We start from the raw sequence: 14,148 nt of genomic DNA on the forward strand, positions 1-14,148 counted from the left end.
TTTGAAAGGCACATCAGAGGTCAGGTACAGACATTGACATGGTGTGGAAGGTAATAGGAGATCCCCAAGTGGGACAGAGGAAGTTCTTGATTGCTGGATGGAGGCTTACTTGAGGGCCAGTTTCCACTTTAAAACCAGGCCTGTGAATGAATTAAAGCCTAAATGTCCTGGTTTCAGGAGCCACCATCCCCTTTATTGGCTCCTTTTAAGTTTAGCAGAAGAAATCCTGTTTGGGGACAATGGCTAAATCATGACAGTGTTATTTGCTGGGATAAGAGGAAGGGGGAAATGTTTCTCAAAGGACTGAACCCTGGACATCCTTTATTTTCTGAATTCATAATTATACTCCAAATTGTTTACTTACGTAGTATGAAAATGTAAGAAGTGGCCATCGTCTTTGTTTCTGGATTACCATGCCTCTAGCTCAGAAAGATACTAACGTGAACTCATGCAAATATGCAACGTGCGGCCTCCTGAAATGGTGCCTATCTTCTCAGGCAGAAAGTCTAGAAACTTGCTTTTTAAAAAATTCTCAGCATATTGGTTTTTTTCCTTTGTCATTTTTCTGGACTTGGGCAGAATCTAGTCCAACAACTTCCTAACAAGTGGGGGGAAAGTTGCCTGTGAGGGAAGGCTGGCCGCCACCCAGGACTGCCAATCAATACTAAGCTACCCAACTTCTTCAGCAGTGGCATGCACTGGCAGATGTTGGTGCTCCAAATCTCCTTAGCAACTTCCTAGCCCCTAAGGGGGGCCCTGTTTAGAACCAGTGATCCCCAAGAGGAGATGGGCTAGGTAGCCAGTGGCTTCTGCCTACAGTAGTCCTGGATGTGACAGAGCATGAGAAGAAAGAGCTAATTTCTCTCCCCAGCCTTGTTTCTTCTGATGCTTACAAACAGCAATGTTCATGGCATACCAAGACCTGTCATTTTTTTAATTGAAACCCCAACTCCCAATCACCCCCACCTCTTTTCTGGTACCCCTGAACATTCTTTTAGGTCTTTTGCAGAAGGTAAAGACACTACTAAATCCCTCTCCATACCCTCAACAACTATAATGCTGTTCAAGAAATCCTTTGTGAATCAGGCACAGGGCGTTACCTTTACAAAGTGCCCCCCCTTCACCAACCAACCACAGCAACCTCCAAAACCAATGGTTCAGGGCAGGATACATCAGCTTGTTGCTCCCATGTGCTCCAGTCACCATGTGCTCTTCTTGACCACCAAGCTCCAGGCCCTGCCTCACTGCAGAATCCCAGTGACGTTCTTGGCAAGCATCCAAAATTGTTCCTCTTGAATACTTTTATTTCTGGTGGTTCCTGGTGCAATGGGCTGAGGATCTGCCTTTGCTTTTGCCCTTCCCTCTGGCGCCCCCAGCTGAGTCCTCGCAAGGAAAGCTGAACTGGAACGCTACCTTTGGGGCAGCCTGCATGGAGGAGGATGACTTTTCCAGAGGGCCAAGAGATGTCCTGTGGGAGGCAGAGCTGTCTCTGCTGGGGGTATGGCTGCTCCGAGATCTGTTCTGAGCTCTGCTTCCCAATCCATCTTGATTATTAGGAGACTTTGCTGATGCTCTCTGGAAACCCATTACTAAACGTTGCCTGCTGAATGAGCAAGATCGAGAACCAGCTGAGAAGGGGGCCTTTTCAATTCCTGCTAAGAGTTCCAACCCTTCACAGGCTGGGGAATCTACAAAGCAGTCCACTTACCCTGTGGGAGACTGCACTGTGCTGTCTTCATGCCCAGCTTCTGCAGAGTGAATCCACAGCTGGGTTGGAGGTACAAGCTAAGGAGAGAGGAACATGTTAGACAGCAGGATCACAGAGCTTGAAGGCACCTCCAGCCATACTGATAGGGGCCTGGAAATAGCAATATAAAGTCTTCTTTCCAGGGGGTGACCAGGAACAGGGGCCCAAGATTTAAGGAGACACAAGCCACATTGCATACATGAATCTAACTGCATTGTTACGAGTTTGAAAGCCTTGTGTAATGTGGACTGACTTCACTAAGTGTTTTTCCATACTTAGCAACTAATGGATGATCAGGGGCTTAATGAAAAGGAATTCGCTGAAGAAATTTTCTCCAACCTTCAGGAGACGACACAAATCATTTTGGAAGAGACACATAGACATCTGGAAGCAGTTTGAACGTGGACACGAAAAGCAGAGAGTTGAAAGTTCTCAGCTGGAATTGGATAAAATCAAAGCATCTTTGGTACAGGTTTGGCAGGTGAGCTGCCTGCTGTAAAAGTCTGCTTCTATTGTCCTTTGCTTATTTTTTTGTCAACAGAAATAACTAAGATATCCTAAGCCTCTACTGCTCCCTACCAGCAAAGGAAGCCAAATTCTATAGTGTCATACCTGGACCTCACTGCTCAATATCCTTCTGGTGGGATTGTGTCTTTTGCTTAAACCATATGTCCAGCTTGCCAGCTGATGGCATAGAATGCTTCTACAATGTGTGCCTGAGGGCAGGGCTCCCCTGCTGTGCTTCCTCTGGCACTGCCCACCTACTTTTGGCGCTTCCTGCTGTGCCACCTCCTTCATCTTGGCAACAGCAGTTCGGAGGCGCGAATTTTCTTCTTCCAGGATGCTGATGCGGATGTTGTTGGCCTGCAGCTGCTTTCCCATGTCTTCCACGATATCCCCCATGCCTGCATAGAAGTATGGAGCCAAAGGTCAAGCCGCTGCCTCTGCAGAAGGGCTGAGGATTGAAGGCCCTACTCTATTGAAAGAGACATCGAGATGGTCTCCATGATCAGGTCTTCACACCAACCTGAGTTCGTGGAAAGCAGCCTCTTCTTCCCCTTAGCCTCTCTTTCAGATCCTGAGTTAAGCTTTGGCTTTCATAGCTGCCACTGCCAAGGGGAACATCTTCTGAAGGACTGCTGGGCTACAAGGGGTTGATATTAACCTCTGTTCGTATGTTTGGCCCTTGGCCCTCTATTTTCCTGACAGTTGATGCTGTACTGTATCTGTGAGAGGTTGACCAGGAAGTCCTGCTGGTTCAAATCTTACTCCCTAGATGATGAGCCACAATCCGTCTCAGTCTTCTCCCCCACCCAAATCTACACAATCCAGAGTGGATTAGAGTCCAGTGGCACCTTAGAGATTTTCAGGGTGTAAGCGTTCAAGAGTCAGAGCTCCCTTTTTCCTGGAAATCTTGTTCGTCTCTACAGTGCCACTGGACTCTAATCCTGCTGTTCTACTGCAGACCAACATGGCTACCCACCTACACCTGAAGTGCCACATAAGTGCCAAATTTATTTTTTTCCATCCATCCAAAAAAAATCTATGGAGGGGAGTTGCCTCCAAGAGATTTGAAACCTGGTCCTGTAGGCCCAAGTACAGCCTCACTTGCTCCCGTCATTCTGAAGGGCATTTGCCTCTATATAGAGATGTCCCTTTGCTTGGCTTCTTGAGACCCCAGTCCTTACTTTCAAACTGTGCTTCCACAGGGACATGAAGGTCTGGGAAGGACACCAGGAGTCTTTCCCTCTCCTTCATCTGCTGGATCATTTCTCTGAACTCCAAGACGGCCCTCTGGAGCTCAGATGTGGACTGCTCCAGGCTCTGCTTTTCCTGCTGTGCTCTCTCCAAGAATTCCTGTGTTGAGACAGGACTGAGATTAAGTTTTCCTGACATTCCTGGATGCTACAGCTACAGACTGGAGCTGTATTACGTATGAAGTTTTTCTCAGAGGACTGTTTTTGATGCCCCAGGGGGAGATGGAGACTAGAGTGGCCTGGGTCAGGCCACCAGGGGGTAGCTTCAGCTAGTAGGCGAAATGTTGCTACCTTCAGTATAACCAGCTCCTAAGCACAAGACTGGGGTGCTCTTGGTTCCCCCCCCCCCAACCCTAATGGAAAGAGCACTGGGCTTTCTCCCTGGCTGGAGTTTGCAATCCCCTACCCTGACCCAAGTACAGACCTGCTGGGTTTTCACTTGGCCCTGGTACTGCCGCTTCTCCTCCTGGACTTCCTTCAACTGCTCCTGCAGCATGCACGTGTCGTCTTCCTTGTCTGTCAGGCTGGCTTTCAGCTGCTCACATTCCTGGTCCAGATTATCCAGCTGTTGCATTAGAGCCCTTTGCTTGACCTGGAGGGACTTTGGGAAAAGATGGAGAGAGTCAGAGTAAATAGAAGTAAGGCTGCAAGCTCTGGCAGTAGATTAGTCGTGGACATTTGTTTAGCTGATTAACTAGAAGGAACTAATACTCATAAGCCAGTTAAGAACTAATTTCCGGGCAGTGAATTAAAGGTGACTTGTGGGGGGATTTTGCAGGGGGAACTATTTTGGTTCTGGCGCACCCTCATCATAGGAAGTGCAAGACAATATTAGACAGGGCCCTTCCTTTCAAAGATGGTAAAAAAGTTTCTAAAATGGTAAGGCTGTCAGTATCTTGAAGAGACTGATACTGAGTTTTGACAATGTGCAAATTCATTTGAAGAAGTCAATTGGCTAAATGGCTGATGAAGAATCAACTAACAATCTTTTAATCATCTGACAATCTTATGTATTGTCGAAGGCTTTCACAGCCGGAGAACAATGGTTGTTGTGGGTTTTCCGGGCTGTATTGCCGTGGTCTTGGCATTGTAGTTCCTGACGTTTCGCCAGCACATCTTTTCCACACTGTGACACTGAGAGACCTCTGTCTTTTGGTGCTACACCTCTGAAGATGCCAGCCACAGCTGCTGGCGAAACGTCAGGAACTACAATGCCAAGACCACGGCAATACAGCCCGGAAAACCCACAACAACCATGACAGTCTTATATTTAAAAAAAAGATAAAATTGTATCATTAACAAAACAGGAAACCTGTAGGGTGGAGTATAGGGAGAGGATCCTGTAATGAGGAACAAAGTTTATCATAACACAGCCATGTGTGTGTGGCAGGGAGAGGAATTTTGTTCTACGCTCAGTAAATGTGGGTTCTCTATTTAGAATAAATGATGCAGATTTTAAAGAAACAAGAAACAACAAATGTTTGGTTTTCCTCACCCCTGCTTTATTTAGACTAACAGTGCAATCCTATGGAGAGTTACTCCAGTCTAAGGCCATTGACTTCAATGGGTTTAGACTGGTGTAACTGTGCATAGGATTGCACTGTAAGGCATAATTTTTACAAAGTACAGAGAAGGTAGGAAACCTGTGCCTTTACTGTACCACTACAGATGGCAAGTGGGTGGCTCTCCTGACTGAATGCCCTTCAGTTAAAATTTCCTTCTATAAGGAGAAGGTGATTCGAAGCCAGAACTCTTCTTTCTGGGCGCTGTGCATGTTTTCTATGAGTAGGGGATGTTTTTCTATGGAGAAATGTTGGGTCATGTGAACACCGCACCTGCAGCCCAGACACAAGTTGACCACCTACCTCCCCTCCGCTTTTGTGGCCTGAGTTTGTACAAGATGGGAATAATTTTTTGACAAGGGAATGTTGTAGTGTTAGAATGAGTGATACACACAGAAGTTTTAGGGCAATAATGAAAATAAAACATGTCATGTTCCTCTGGTATTCTGCACAAAGTAAATAGTAGGACATGCACAAGTGAGGAGAAATTATTTCACATGAAAACCAGACTTTTGTCAGCATAGAAAAATGCCTAGAGGAAAGCAAATATTGGGGACCAGGAGGAAGCTGGTCTGAAGGTACAGCAGGACAGCTCTGCTTATGCTGAGCAGCTCTGGCCACGAGAGGAGCTGGGGAACCGTAGGTGAACTGCTGAGAGCTCCCTGGCCAGAAAGAAACATGACATATAAAGAGACCAGGGAGCAAAGGCTGGCCTCTGCAGCAGCATCACCTCTTTGTGACGGAGCATGCTCTCCACTGTGGCCTTCTCTTTGTCCAGCTCAGAGGTGGTCCAGTTCAGCTGCTGCTTTGTGCTGTCCAGTTGACTAGCAAGGACTGCCAGCTGGGCCTCCAGGCTGCTCACTTGGCTCTTGTCCACCATCTCGCCCATCTTCACCTGCATTTCCTGTAGCAGACTGCTTTTGGTCCGCTCTGTGAACACACAACAGCTCAGGAGTGATGGCCAGATGGCTCAGATTTGTGGATGGGTGGGATGGGAGCAGGATTTAGTAAAGCCAGGCTCAAAGCTAAACTGCAAAAGGCAATGAACATTATCCACAGAGACTCACAGCCTGATCCTGTGTATGTTTACTAGAAAGCAAGGGCCATGGGATTCAACAAGGCTTACTCCCAAATAAATATGCAAAGGATTACAGCCTTTGGCATCCCTACATCCGCAAATGTCAGTAGACTGTTGCAAGTGTACTTGGTTCTTGAATTGCAGTTAGTGGATTTCTGGAACCTCAGGTATAGATATAATTGCATGTATGTCGTACATTTAAAAAAAAATCCTAATAACAACAATGGGACAGTCACTCCCTTTCCTCCTCCTAAAAGCAGAAGGATTGATAGTAGGAAGCCCTTTTAAGTGTGCAGAACTAGGAAGATGGCCAGAAAGGAGTACTCTTGAGGAACATATACTGGAACATCCCGGCTGGAGGGGGATAGAAAAATAATGCACTAGCAATGAGAGGCTCTTGGGCCAAATTTGGCCTCTATAAATGGTGCTGCCCGGTCCCTTTCCCTCACACTTCGCTGAGATGTGGAGAAAATGGCATCTGGCTGACAGAACTTGGTAGTGGGGTATTTTCAGGAATGGGAGTCAAGATGTGGGTCAACATTCTTGTAGCCCTCTTGGAAAGCCAGCTGTCGGCCAGGGTGCTACACAAAATGCAAAATGAATGGGGGTAGGACCAATGGAAAAATCAGGAGGGTGGCCTCTTTTACCCAGCTCTTGGAAAGTAGCTTGCTGCTGTTGAAGATCCTCTTTCAAGGTGGAGATGTGTTCCTCCAAGAGAACCTGTCCTACCAAAAAAAAAAAAAACATCCGATGTAGTCCAAGTAGCTAATACCATAATACAAATGGGCAGGATACTCCAAGCTGCAGAATAGGAATACTGAGGAAAGTTACAAATGAGCAGGCAGAAGTCTAGGTAAAGAAACACATCTTGGATTTAAGAGTTGTATATGGTTCCAGCATTAAAAACATTTCACTCATTCTAAAATATTTCATAGGGTTTTTTTTAATATTCCCTAAAATCTTCAATTTTTCCATCAGAAAAAATGGAGGGGGAAAAAGGAGGAAAGGCTTTCTTCTAGAAATTTGCTGGTTTTTCTAGTGGGCCTTCACCTCTCCAGGCAGAAGTAGGGTATAACAGTTGTGAGAACAAAACCAGAAAAGCTATGCTATCACTTCAATGGCTTCCCTCAAAGGATTCTGAAAGTTGTAGTATGAGGAGGCCCAACCTTACCTCCCGGAACTAAAATTTCCAGTATTCCCAGGGACAAGGAATCACTGAACCCACTTAAAATCTGTAGTGTGGATTTCTGGAATCCACTTGCAATGTAGAAATGAAACTGCTCTGAAGAACATCCTCTTTCCTGCCATGAATCTGTGCACAACTTAGATTCCCTCGACCAGTGCCTCCTTTCTGAGCTTCCTAGAAGGAAGCCTGTTGAGTGGTGGCCCATCCTTGGACATGAACACATGAACCTATCGTAGCATAAGGCCTTAGCTATGCTCTTGGTCTATCAAGGTCAATATTGTTTACTCTGGCTACCAGCAGCTCTGGCAGAGAGGCCTTCCACATCACCTGCTCCCAGATCCATTAACGAGAGATACAGGGGATTGAACCTGGGACCTTCTGTGACTGAGTAGAGGAGCATTTGCTCTACCCCCGAGCTACGTTCCCTCCCCTACACATTTTCAGCAGTTGCTCTGGCCTCTGTAACAGGCTGCCAGTGCAGATGAGGTCTGTGACCACCTCGACTGTGGTCAGAACAGCAGGCAGGAGTGCTGTTTCAAATGACCTTTGACTATAGGAAGGGGTTCTGAGCTAGGCTACTCCCGTTTTTACTGTTGGCATGTTTGTATTTACTGGATTTTAATTGCTTGTCTATGTACAGGCACTCATTAGGCATTTCTTTTACATTTTTTATATTTAATTATATTGTGTGAACCACCTTGGTTCCACTTTTGTGAAGCAAGGGGATACATAAATATTTAATACATAAAACTGAAGGTAGTAAAGCCCTGTACCTGATCTTTTAAAAGACAGACTAATCTCTTTCCATCAGCCATCCAAACACCCCTGGAGTCTCCTAGCAGGGCATGCAGGTGATGTACATTCCTTTATGGTTTGTCCCCAGCACCTGGCTCTCACTGCATCTGCACATGGACGTTCTAGTTGGCTGTCATGGCTCATAGCCATTGATAGACCTGCTTGAATTTGTCCAGTCCTCTCTTGAAAACCATCTAAGCTAGCAGTTGTCACTGCATCTTCAGGCAATGAATTATTTAAGTTGTAAATTGCAACACTAGCTAACATCTCTAGTTAAAAAGATTTTATGCTAGTGGTGGTGGACAAAACCCCTGGCCTGAGGCGTTGGAAAGTTGCTGCCCATCAGAGCAGACAGGATTGGACTAGAGATAGTCTGATGCTGTAGAGGGAAGCTTTGTATCTTCTACTAGTAAGTCGTTTATGTGACTATCAGGGTACAGGTTGGATTATTACAGGTGTGCAAAGACTAGAAAATTGAAGGATGGAGTTTAGAAGGGACAATTCACTTACAAGTTTTTCAGACTGAAACCTCAAATGCCTAGAACAGTAACTCTCAGAATATTTCAGGGGCATATTGATGTGCTACAGGAGAGGCTGAATTGTGCCTTGAAAAATTAAGTCACCATGTTGGACCTATCAAGCCCTCGATGCCCCTTGGAATAAGGAGGCCCATGCCAGACTGATCCCCACCCCCACTCCTGCCAATACATTTTCAGTAATGTCATCTCAAGGAAGAGAGGGAGTAATGATGCGCCAGGATCCCCTGATACAGCTGTGCAGCTGCTGCTAAGTACAGGGGAATCTCAAAAGCACACCCATGGCCAAAAATGCATGGCTCCACTCCAAAGCCCTGAATAATGAGGCAGAGGAGATTGGCAGAAGGTAGTATGAACTAGGTGGTTCTATTTCTTTCACTGGTTCTTTAGAGCAAGCCTCAGTCTGCTCTCTTCTGCAGTTGCAAGGATGATGTTTTCCTGTTGTTCTGGGAGCTGAGTGAGACTGTGTGCGCGTGCATGTGCGCGTGCGCACACGTGTGTGTGTGTACAAACACACGCAAAACTAGGCCCCAGCTTTCAAAAGTTAGGGAAATGATATCCCAGGGAAAGAAACAGGAAAGGATATTCACTTTTCTGGAGCTCCTCCTTGTCCTTCTCAAGCGTGGCCACGAGCCGCAGACTTTCGGTATTCTTTTTTTCAAACAACAGCTCAGCCTTCTTCCTCTGCTGCTCCTGGGCGTCTTTCTCTTTCTCGAGATAGCTCTGGAAAGTCTCCAGCTGCTTCTTCAACTCATCCTTCTGTTTCTCAGCTGCTTCCAGCTCTTCCTTCAAAGGATTAACGAGTTCTGTCAATGTCCGGAAATGCTTGTTGATGCGGGAGAGGTCCTTGCTTTGCTCGGATGCCCAGTAGCCTATGTCCGTGGTTGTGAGGGGTTTCTGACCAAGGGTTTCCTCAATCATCTCAAGGAACCGGCTCAGAGATGATGGGAGGTTCTGGCTGCTACAGATGTGGATGATGGCATTGCCCACTTCCCTGAGGCTGGCCTGAGCCCTCTCGCACGCATCGCATGGTACCAGGGAAGACTCGATGGTTTGTGAATGGATGCTCCGGACGTGCCCAGCAACATCCTGGCTTATCTTTGCCTGAGAGGAGACTCTGGTGGCACTGTTCAGGAGCCCACTGCTGGTTGACATGGTCAATGGAGAGGACTGGGAGCTTGGCAAGGTCACATCTGATTCCGAAAGGGCTGATGAACAGCTTTTAAAATACTCACTCTCTGCCCTTGCCATCTGTAGGGAAGACTTCAAGCTGCAGATATCTTCCTCATTATGCTTTTTCTAAGCAGAAGAGGAAAAGGAAGAGACTTAAACCCTAGATTTGGATGGCACTGGGAAGAAGTTTGCATGCCACAATTCTGCTCTGAAAGCAAGGAATTTGGTACTGGACATGGAATTCGGCATCTTGAGAATGCATAGATTTCATGGCACATTAACAGGCCTTATCAACTGAATAATGGCTTCAAAGTGGCTCTGAATAGATCTGCTGTAAGGCAAGGGAAAAATCTAGGTTTGCCCTGCATGTCTGCCCCACCCTGAGGCCCAGCCGAGTTCTGGGCCTCAGGGCAGGAACAGAGTAGACATGCTGAGGGTGAAGGATGCAATAGGCAGAGTGGTTCCCATTCCCTCCCCATATGATCAAGACTAAATAAACTCTGATGGAAATGCTAGGAGAGGGGCTGCTGACAGCATCTTTAGGAGCCCAGAGGTAGTGTTGCCCCCCATGACGAATGGAAGCCAAACAAATGCACCAACATACACAAACATACATAGAAAGAACTTTGGAAGTTTGGAAATGTGACATATTTTTCCAGCTTGTGGAGGGGGGTGGCCATTACTGCAAATCATAAACCACATTTCTGTGATGAAGAGCAATTTTGTGCTCCTACATGGTCATGATGAAGAGAATAAATCTAACTTCTTACACAAATATATGCAGTAGCTATTTTGCGATGAACCCTAACTCTGTCAGCAAAAGCAGATTCTCTGGGCAACACTTCAGGGTACATCTCCATACCCATCTTGGTTTTAATAATATCTACCAGTGTAAATGAGGCAGTCTGTCTGGCTACCACATTTCTATACCACACTTTCCCCTCCAAGGAGCTCAGAGTGGCATAGATGGGATCTTCTCATTTGTATTTTAACCTCACAGCAATCCTGTGAAGTAGGTTAGGCTGAGGGAGCGCACCTTTCCCCACTGGCCAGGTAAGTGAGGGTGGGGGTGGTTTGTGAGAGCGGGGACTCGCAACCCTACCTGAGGCAGCAGGGAGGCCCAGCGGAGGCCTTGGCCACTTCACCACACTGGGCCTTCCTACCACCTGCAGCGGTCTGCTGGGACCTCCTCGGCAAGCTGTGTTGCCGAGGACTCACCTTTCATCCTAGCAGAGGGGCGTGCGAGTGCGCCTGCGCAGGGATAAAAGGTGAGTCATCGCCAATACGGCTCACCTTTTATATGGTAGGATTTTTTCTTTCACAAACGAAGGGTCCTTTACAATACAAAATTTAAAACCGCTCACATTAAGAGAATAGCGTTTAATTATTAATTAATTAATTATTAAAACCGAATGCCTTTTATTCCTGGGATTTGCATGGGAGACTGCCTGATCTTTTCTACTACTTGCAAATAGGGGAAACCCAAAGAGAAACTGCAGGCAGGTAAAGCCACAATTATCAGATTGCACGGGAACAGATGAAGAGGATGAGTCATCCCAAACAACCTACCTCAGCCACAAGCTGTTGGTAGAGGGTTCCCAGTTTCAGCATGCTGTTCCAGTACTTCCTCACCGCCAGCCCGATAGACATGCAGGGTCCTGTCACTCTGGATGGGGGTACAGCTTGTTCACTGATCACATTCTCAGTGTATGCTGTGAAGCTCTGAAGCAGCAACAGAAGCCTTCAGAGGGCAGACAGGAAATCCAATTTTGTAGTGTACAGATCAGCACAATCCATTCACTAGGCCTAGAAATCCTGGGCCATCTCAACTAGCCATGCAATTGTCCCCTTGATTCTTGCCCACCACCCACCCTACTGCCTGTCTGCTCACACCCCACAGTGTGGCTGTGCTCCATTCCCCCCGTCAGGAGGAGTCCAGTAGGGGGCATTGTCTGATCGACAGAGATTACCAAAGTTGGTAGCTGTTAGGGAACTCTGCACCCCCTGCCTTTGGCTCTGCTTTTGCTTTATCTTTGGCAGAAAGAGGAGGGCTCAGAGGGAGAGAGAGGGAAAGGAGTCTCCTCCTTTAGAGATGGTGATAGCAGCAGCTGCATCCTCGTTCACCATGCCAACTTTAATCCCCTAGGCCAATGGTGATCAATAGGAGGACCCAACTCCAGATGCAATTTTAACAGGCCTCTGGGGGGCATTACCACATCTTGATTAAAACTGGCTAGGGGTGGCCAGAGGCCATATAAAATTATTCAGAGGAGCCAGACTCACTTATTAGTACGACTACTGCTAAGCAGTTCTATTGGAGATAGCTGCTTACCTAACCCTCCACCCAAGGGTTAACGGAAACTTCCTAATTTCTCACAAAGACTTTTACAGTGCAATCCAGCAGAATTGTTCCAATCTAGATTTCAGTGGGCTTAGACTGGAGTAACACTGTATAGAGTTGGCCCAAGCCAAACAGCTCTCAAAAGGCCATCCCAAGTCTAAGGATGACACAGCCTCTAAAGGAGACAGCACTTGGGCAATTTAAAGCTTTATAAGTTTCAAATAGTCAAGAAGACAGTGGGGAATCCAGGCAGACACCTGAGCCTTTGGGAAGTCTTACTGAAGCTGTAATTTGTGCCAACAACCTTTGATTAGCTGATCAGATGGCTGCTTTCACACATTGTTGGATAATACACTTTCAATTCCCTATAGTAATCATTTACAACTGAAATTTCCCATGTCGAACAAATATCAACTTGTGCATAAACCCAGCTTTGTATGCTTCTTGCTTCCTCTGTACCTCCCAGCAGGGAGGACACTGTCTCTCTAGACTGACATTTCTGTGGCCAGATAGCCACAAGGTTACCAACTGCAGCTTGAGTAATTCCTAGAGAGATGCATTCCAGTACCGTGGTTTGTCATGACATCCACTTCTGGACATGCCCTCACCTGTCAATCACCAGTTCCAGGAGAACCACATGGGAGTGCTGAGTAAATTCTGAATCATTCTCAGCATAGTCATAATGGTCCAGCAAAGCCACCAGGTCCAGGTCACAGGACACCTTGTCAGGAAACTTCCAGGAAGGGTAGCGTACCGCCCCAGATCGGGAGAAAACGTTAATGACCGTCCCTTGCAGATCTGTGATGTCTTTCCTCAAACTTTCCATGCAGTTTCGGTCGCCCAGCAAAGTTGCCATATGGCCACCCCAATGTCATTCCAGAGCAATAAAACAGATGTGCCTGCAGTAAGGAAGACACAAGTAACATATGGCCAGCTGTGCTAGTGCTTCGTCTTGCACACTGTGCTTCCACCCCCACACCCCCGTGCTCAGCCAGATTGGGGCTACCAGATTGTTGCCTGGCATCCTGTTTCGTTGGCCAGCTAGTTGCCATGGAGGGTCAGCCAACAGAGGCGAAGATGCTGCTGCCTCCAGCAATGGGAATCAGAGGCTTACATAAAAAAGCACCGTGCTGAGGACCAGCATCTTGAACAGCTTGTATAGATGGGTATAAAGCACAGGCTGTGCCTGGTAAAAACAAGGAGGGACTTCCCGGCAGGGTCATGGGGAGAACCTTTCACTCCACGCCAGCCAGCGCAAGACTCACCTGCCGAACAGCCTTCCGGGATCTCAGGACAGGTCACCATGGCAACCACGAACGCCCTCCGAGACTCCGCCCCCAGCAGCGCCACGTACGCGTACGCCCTTAGAGGTGGAGAAAAACCGTTACTGGTGGCTCTAAACGTCAGGCTCTCATTTGAGCTCTCCGGCCATATGCGGGGCAGCAGAACCTTAGGAAGTGCGAGGCTAGAAAGAGGCAAGAATAGCGCACATACCATCGTGGCCCTTATTGGTTTTTGAGGGCTAATTTGCCATAGAGAAGCCAAGGAATAAAGTAGCGTCACCTTGCACCTATACAAAAAAGGTTTGTTATTAAAAAGATGTTTTAACGGCGATGGTTAACAGTGGCTTTCAATTTTTGCCGGAAGATTGTGTTACTGTAACCTGCGTTAGTTGTAAAGTTTGGTAACTGAAGGGTTGCCAGGACCCAGTTGGGAAATTCCTGGAGATTCGGGGGAGGGGGAAGAGAGGTTTGAGGAGGAGAGAGATCTCATCGGGGTAATGCCATAGAATCCGCCCTACAGAACAGCCATTTTTTCCCCAGGGGAATTGATCTCGGCCGTCTGGATATCCAGGAACCACCTGGAGATTGGCAATCTACCCTTGTCTCTATGGCCTCCACGTTGCTTTTTACGTCCCCATTTACATTTAACAGGGAGCCGGACGTGCCGCTACAGCTTCTATACCTCCCTCT

The 14,148-nt window shown here is 47.1% G+C and overlaps 2 protein-coding genes across 2 annotated transcripts; both read right to left on the bottom strand.

Annotated features, from left to right (window-relative positions):
- Window positions 1-215: 215 nt before the first annotated feature.
- Window positions 216-2,885, bottom strand: LOC129341435 (coiled-coil domain-containing protein 157-like). Its single transcript, XM_054996626.1, has 3 exons — window positions 2,513-2,885; window positions 1,709-1,785; window positions 216-1,603 (listed from the first exon to the last, which is right to left on the bottom strand). Exons 1-3 carry the CDS (start codon window positions 2,648-2,650, stop codon window positions 1,303-1,305), a joined length of 516 nt encoding a protein of 171 aa, XP_054852601.1. The 5' UTR covers window positions 2,651-2,885; the 3' UTR covers window positions 216-1,302.
- Window positions 2,886-3,092: 207 nt separating this feature from the next.
- Window positions 3,093-13,059, bottom strand: LOC129341434 (coiled-coil domain-containing protein 157-like). Its single transcript, XM_054996625.1, has 7 exons — window positions 12,784-13,059; window positions 11,404-11,575; window positions 9,252-9,960; window positions 6,792-6,869; window positions 5,797-5,996; window positions 3,929-4,105; window positions 3,093-3,604 (listed from the first exon to the last, which is right to left on the bottom strand). The coding sequence occupies exons 1-7, from the start codon at window positions 13,029-13,031 to the stop codon at window positions 3,365-3,367; spliced, it is 1,824 nt and encodes a 607-aa protein (XP_054852600.1). The 5' UTR covers window positions 13,032-13,059; the 3' UTR covers window positions 3,093-3,364.
- Between the last annotated feature and the right edge of the window lie 1,089 nt (window positions 13,060-14,148).

Source organism: Eublepharis macularius, chromosome 13, assembly GCF_028583425.1.
Source record: "Eublepharis macularius isolate TG4126 chromosome 13, MPM_Emac_v1.0, whole genome shotgun sequence".
NCBI classification, from domain to species: Eukaryota; Metazoa; Chordata; class Lepidosauria; order Squamata; family Eublepharidae; genus Eublepharis; species Eublepharis macularius.

What these genes read in the sequence shown, in the direction of transcription:
- LOC129341434 (XM_054996625.1), bottom strand. Translation starts at nt 13,031, where the DNA reads ATGGCAACTTTGCTGGGCGACCGAAACTGCATGGAAAGTTTGAGGAAA. An exon ending in CTGGAACTGGTGATTGACAG is followed by an intron (nt 11,576 to 12,783) that starts GTGAGGGCATGT and finishes TGCCCTCTGAAG; the next exon opens with GCTTCTGTTGCTGCTTCAGA. An exon ending in ACCAACAGCTTGTGGCTGAG is followed by an intron (nt 9,961 to 11,403) that starts GTAGGTTGTTTG and finishes TCTTCTGCTTAG; the next exon opens with AAAAAGCATAATGAGGAAGA.
- LOC129341435 (XM_054996626.1), bottom strand. Translation starts at nt 2,650, where the DNA reads ATGGGGGATATCGTGGAAGACATGGGAAAGCAGCTGCAGGCCAACAAC. An exon ending in CACAGCAGGAAGCGCCAAAA is followed by an intron (nt 1,786 to 2,512) that starts GTAGGTGGGCAG and finishes CTCTCTCCTTAG; the next exon opens with CTTGTACCTCCAACCCAGCT. An exon ending in ACAGTGCAGTCTCCCACAGG is followed by an intron (nt 1,604 to 1,708) that starts GTAAGTGGACTG and finishes TTGCTCATTCAG; the next exon opens with CAGGCAACGTTTAGTAATGG.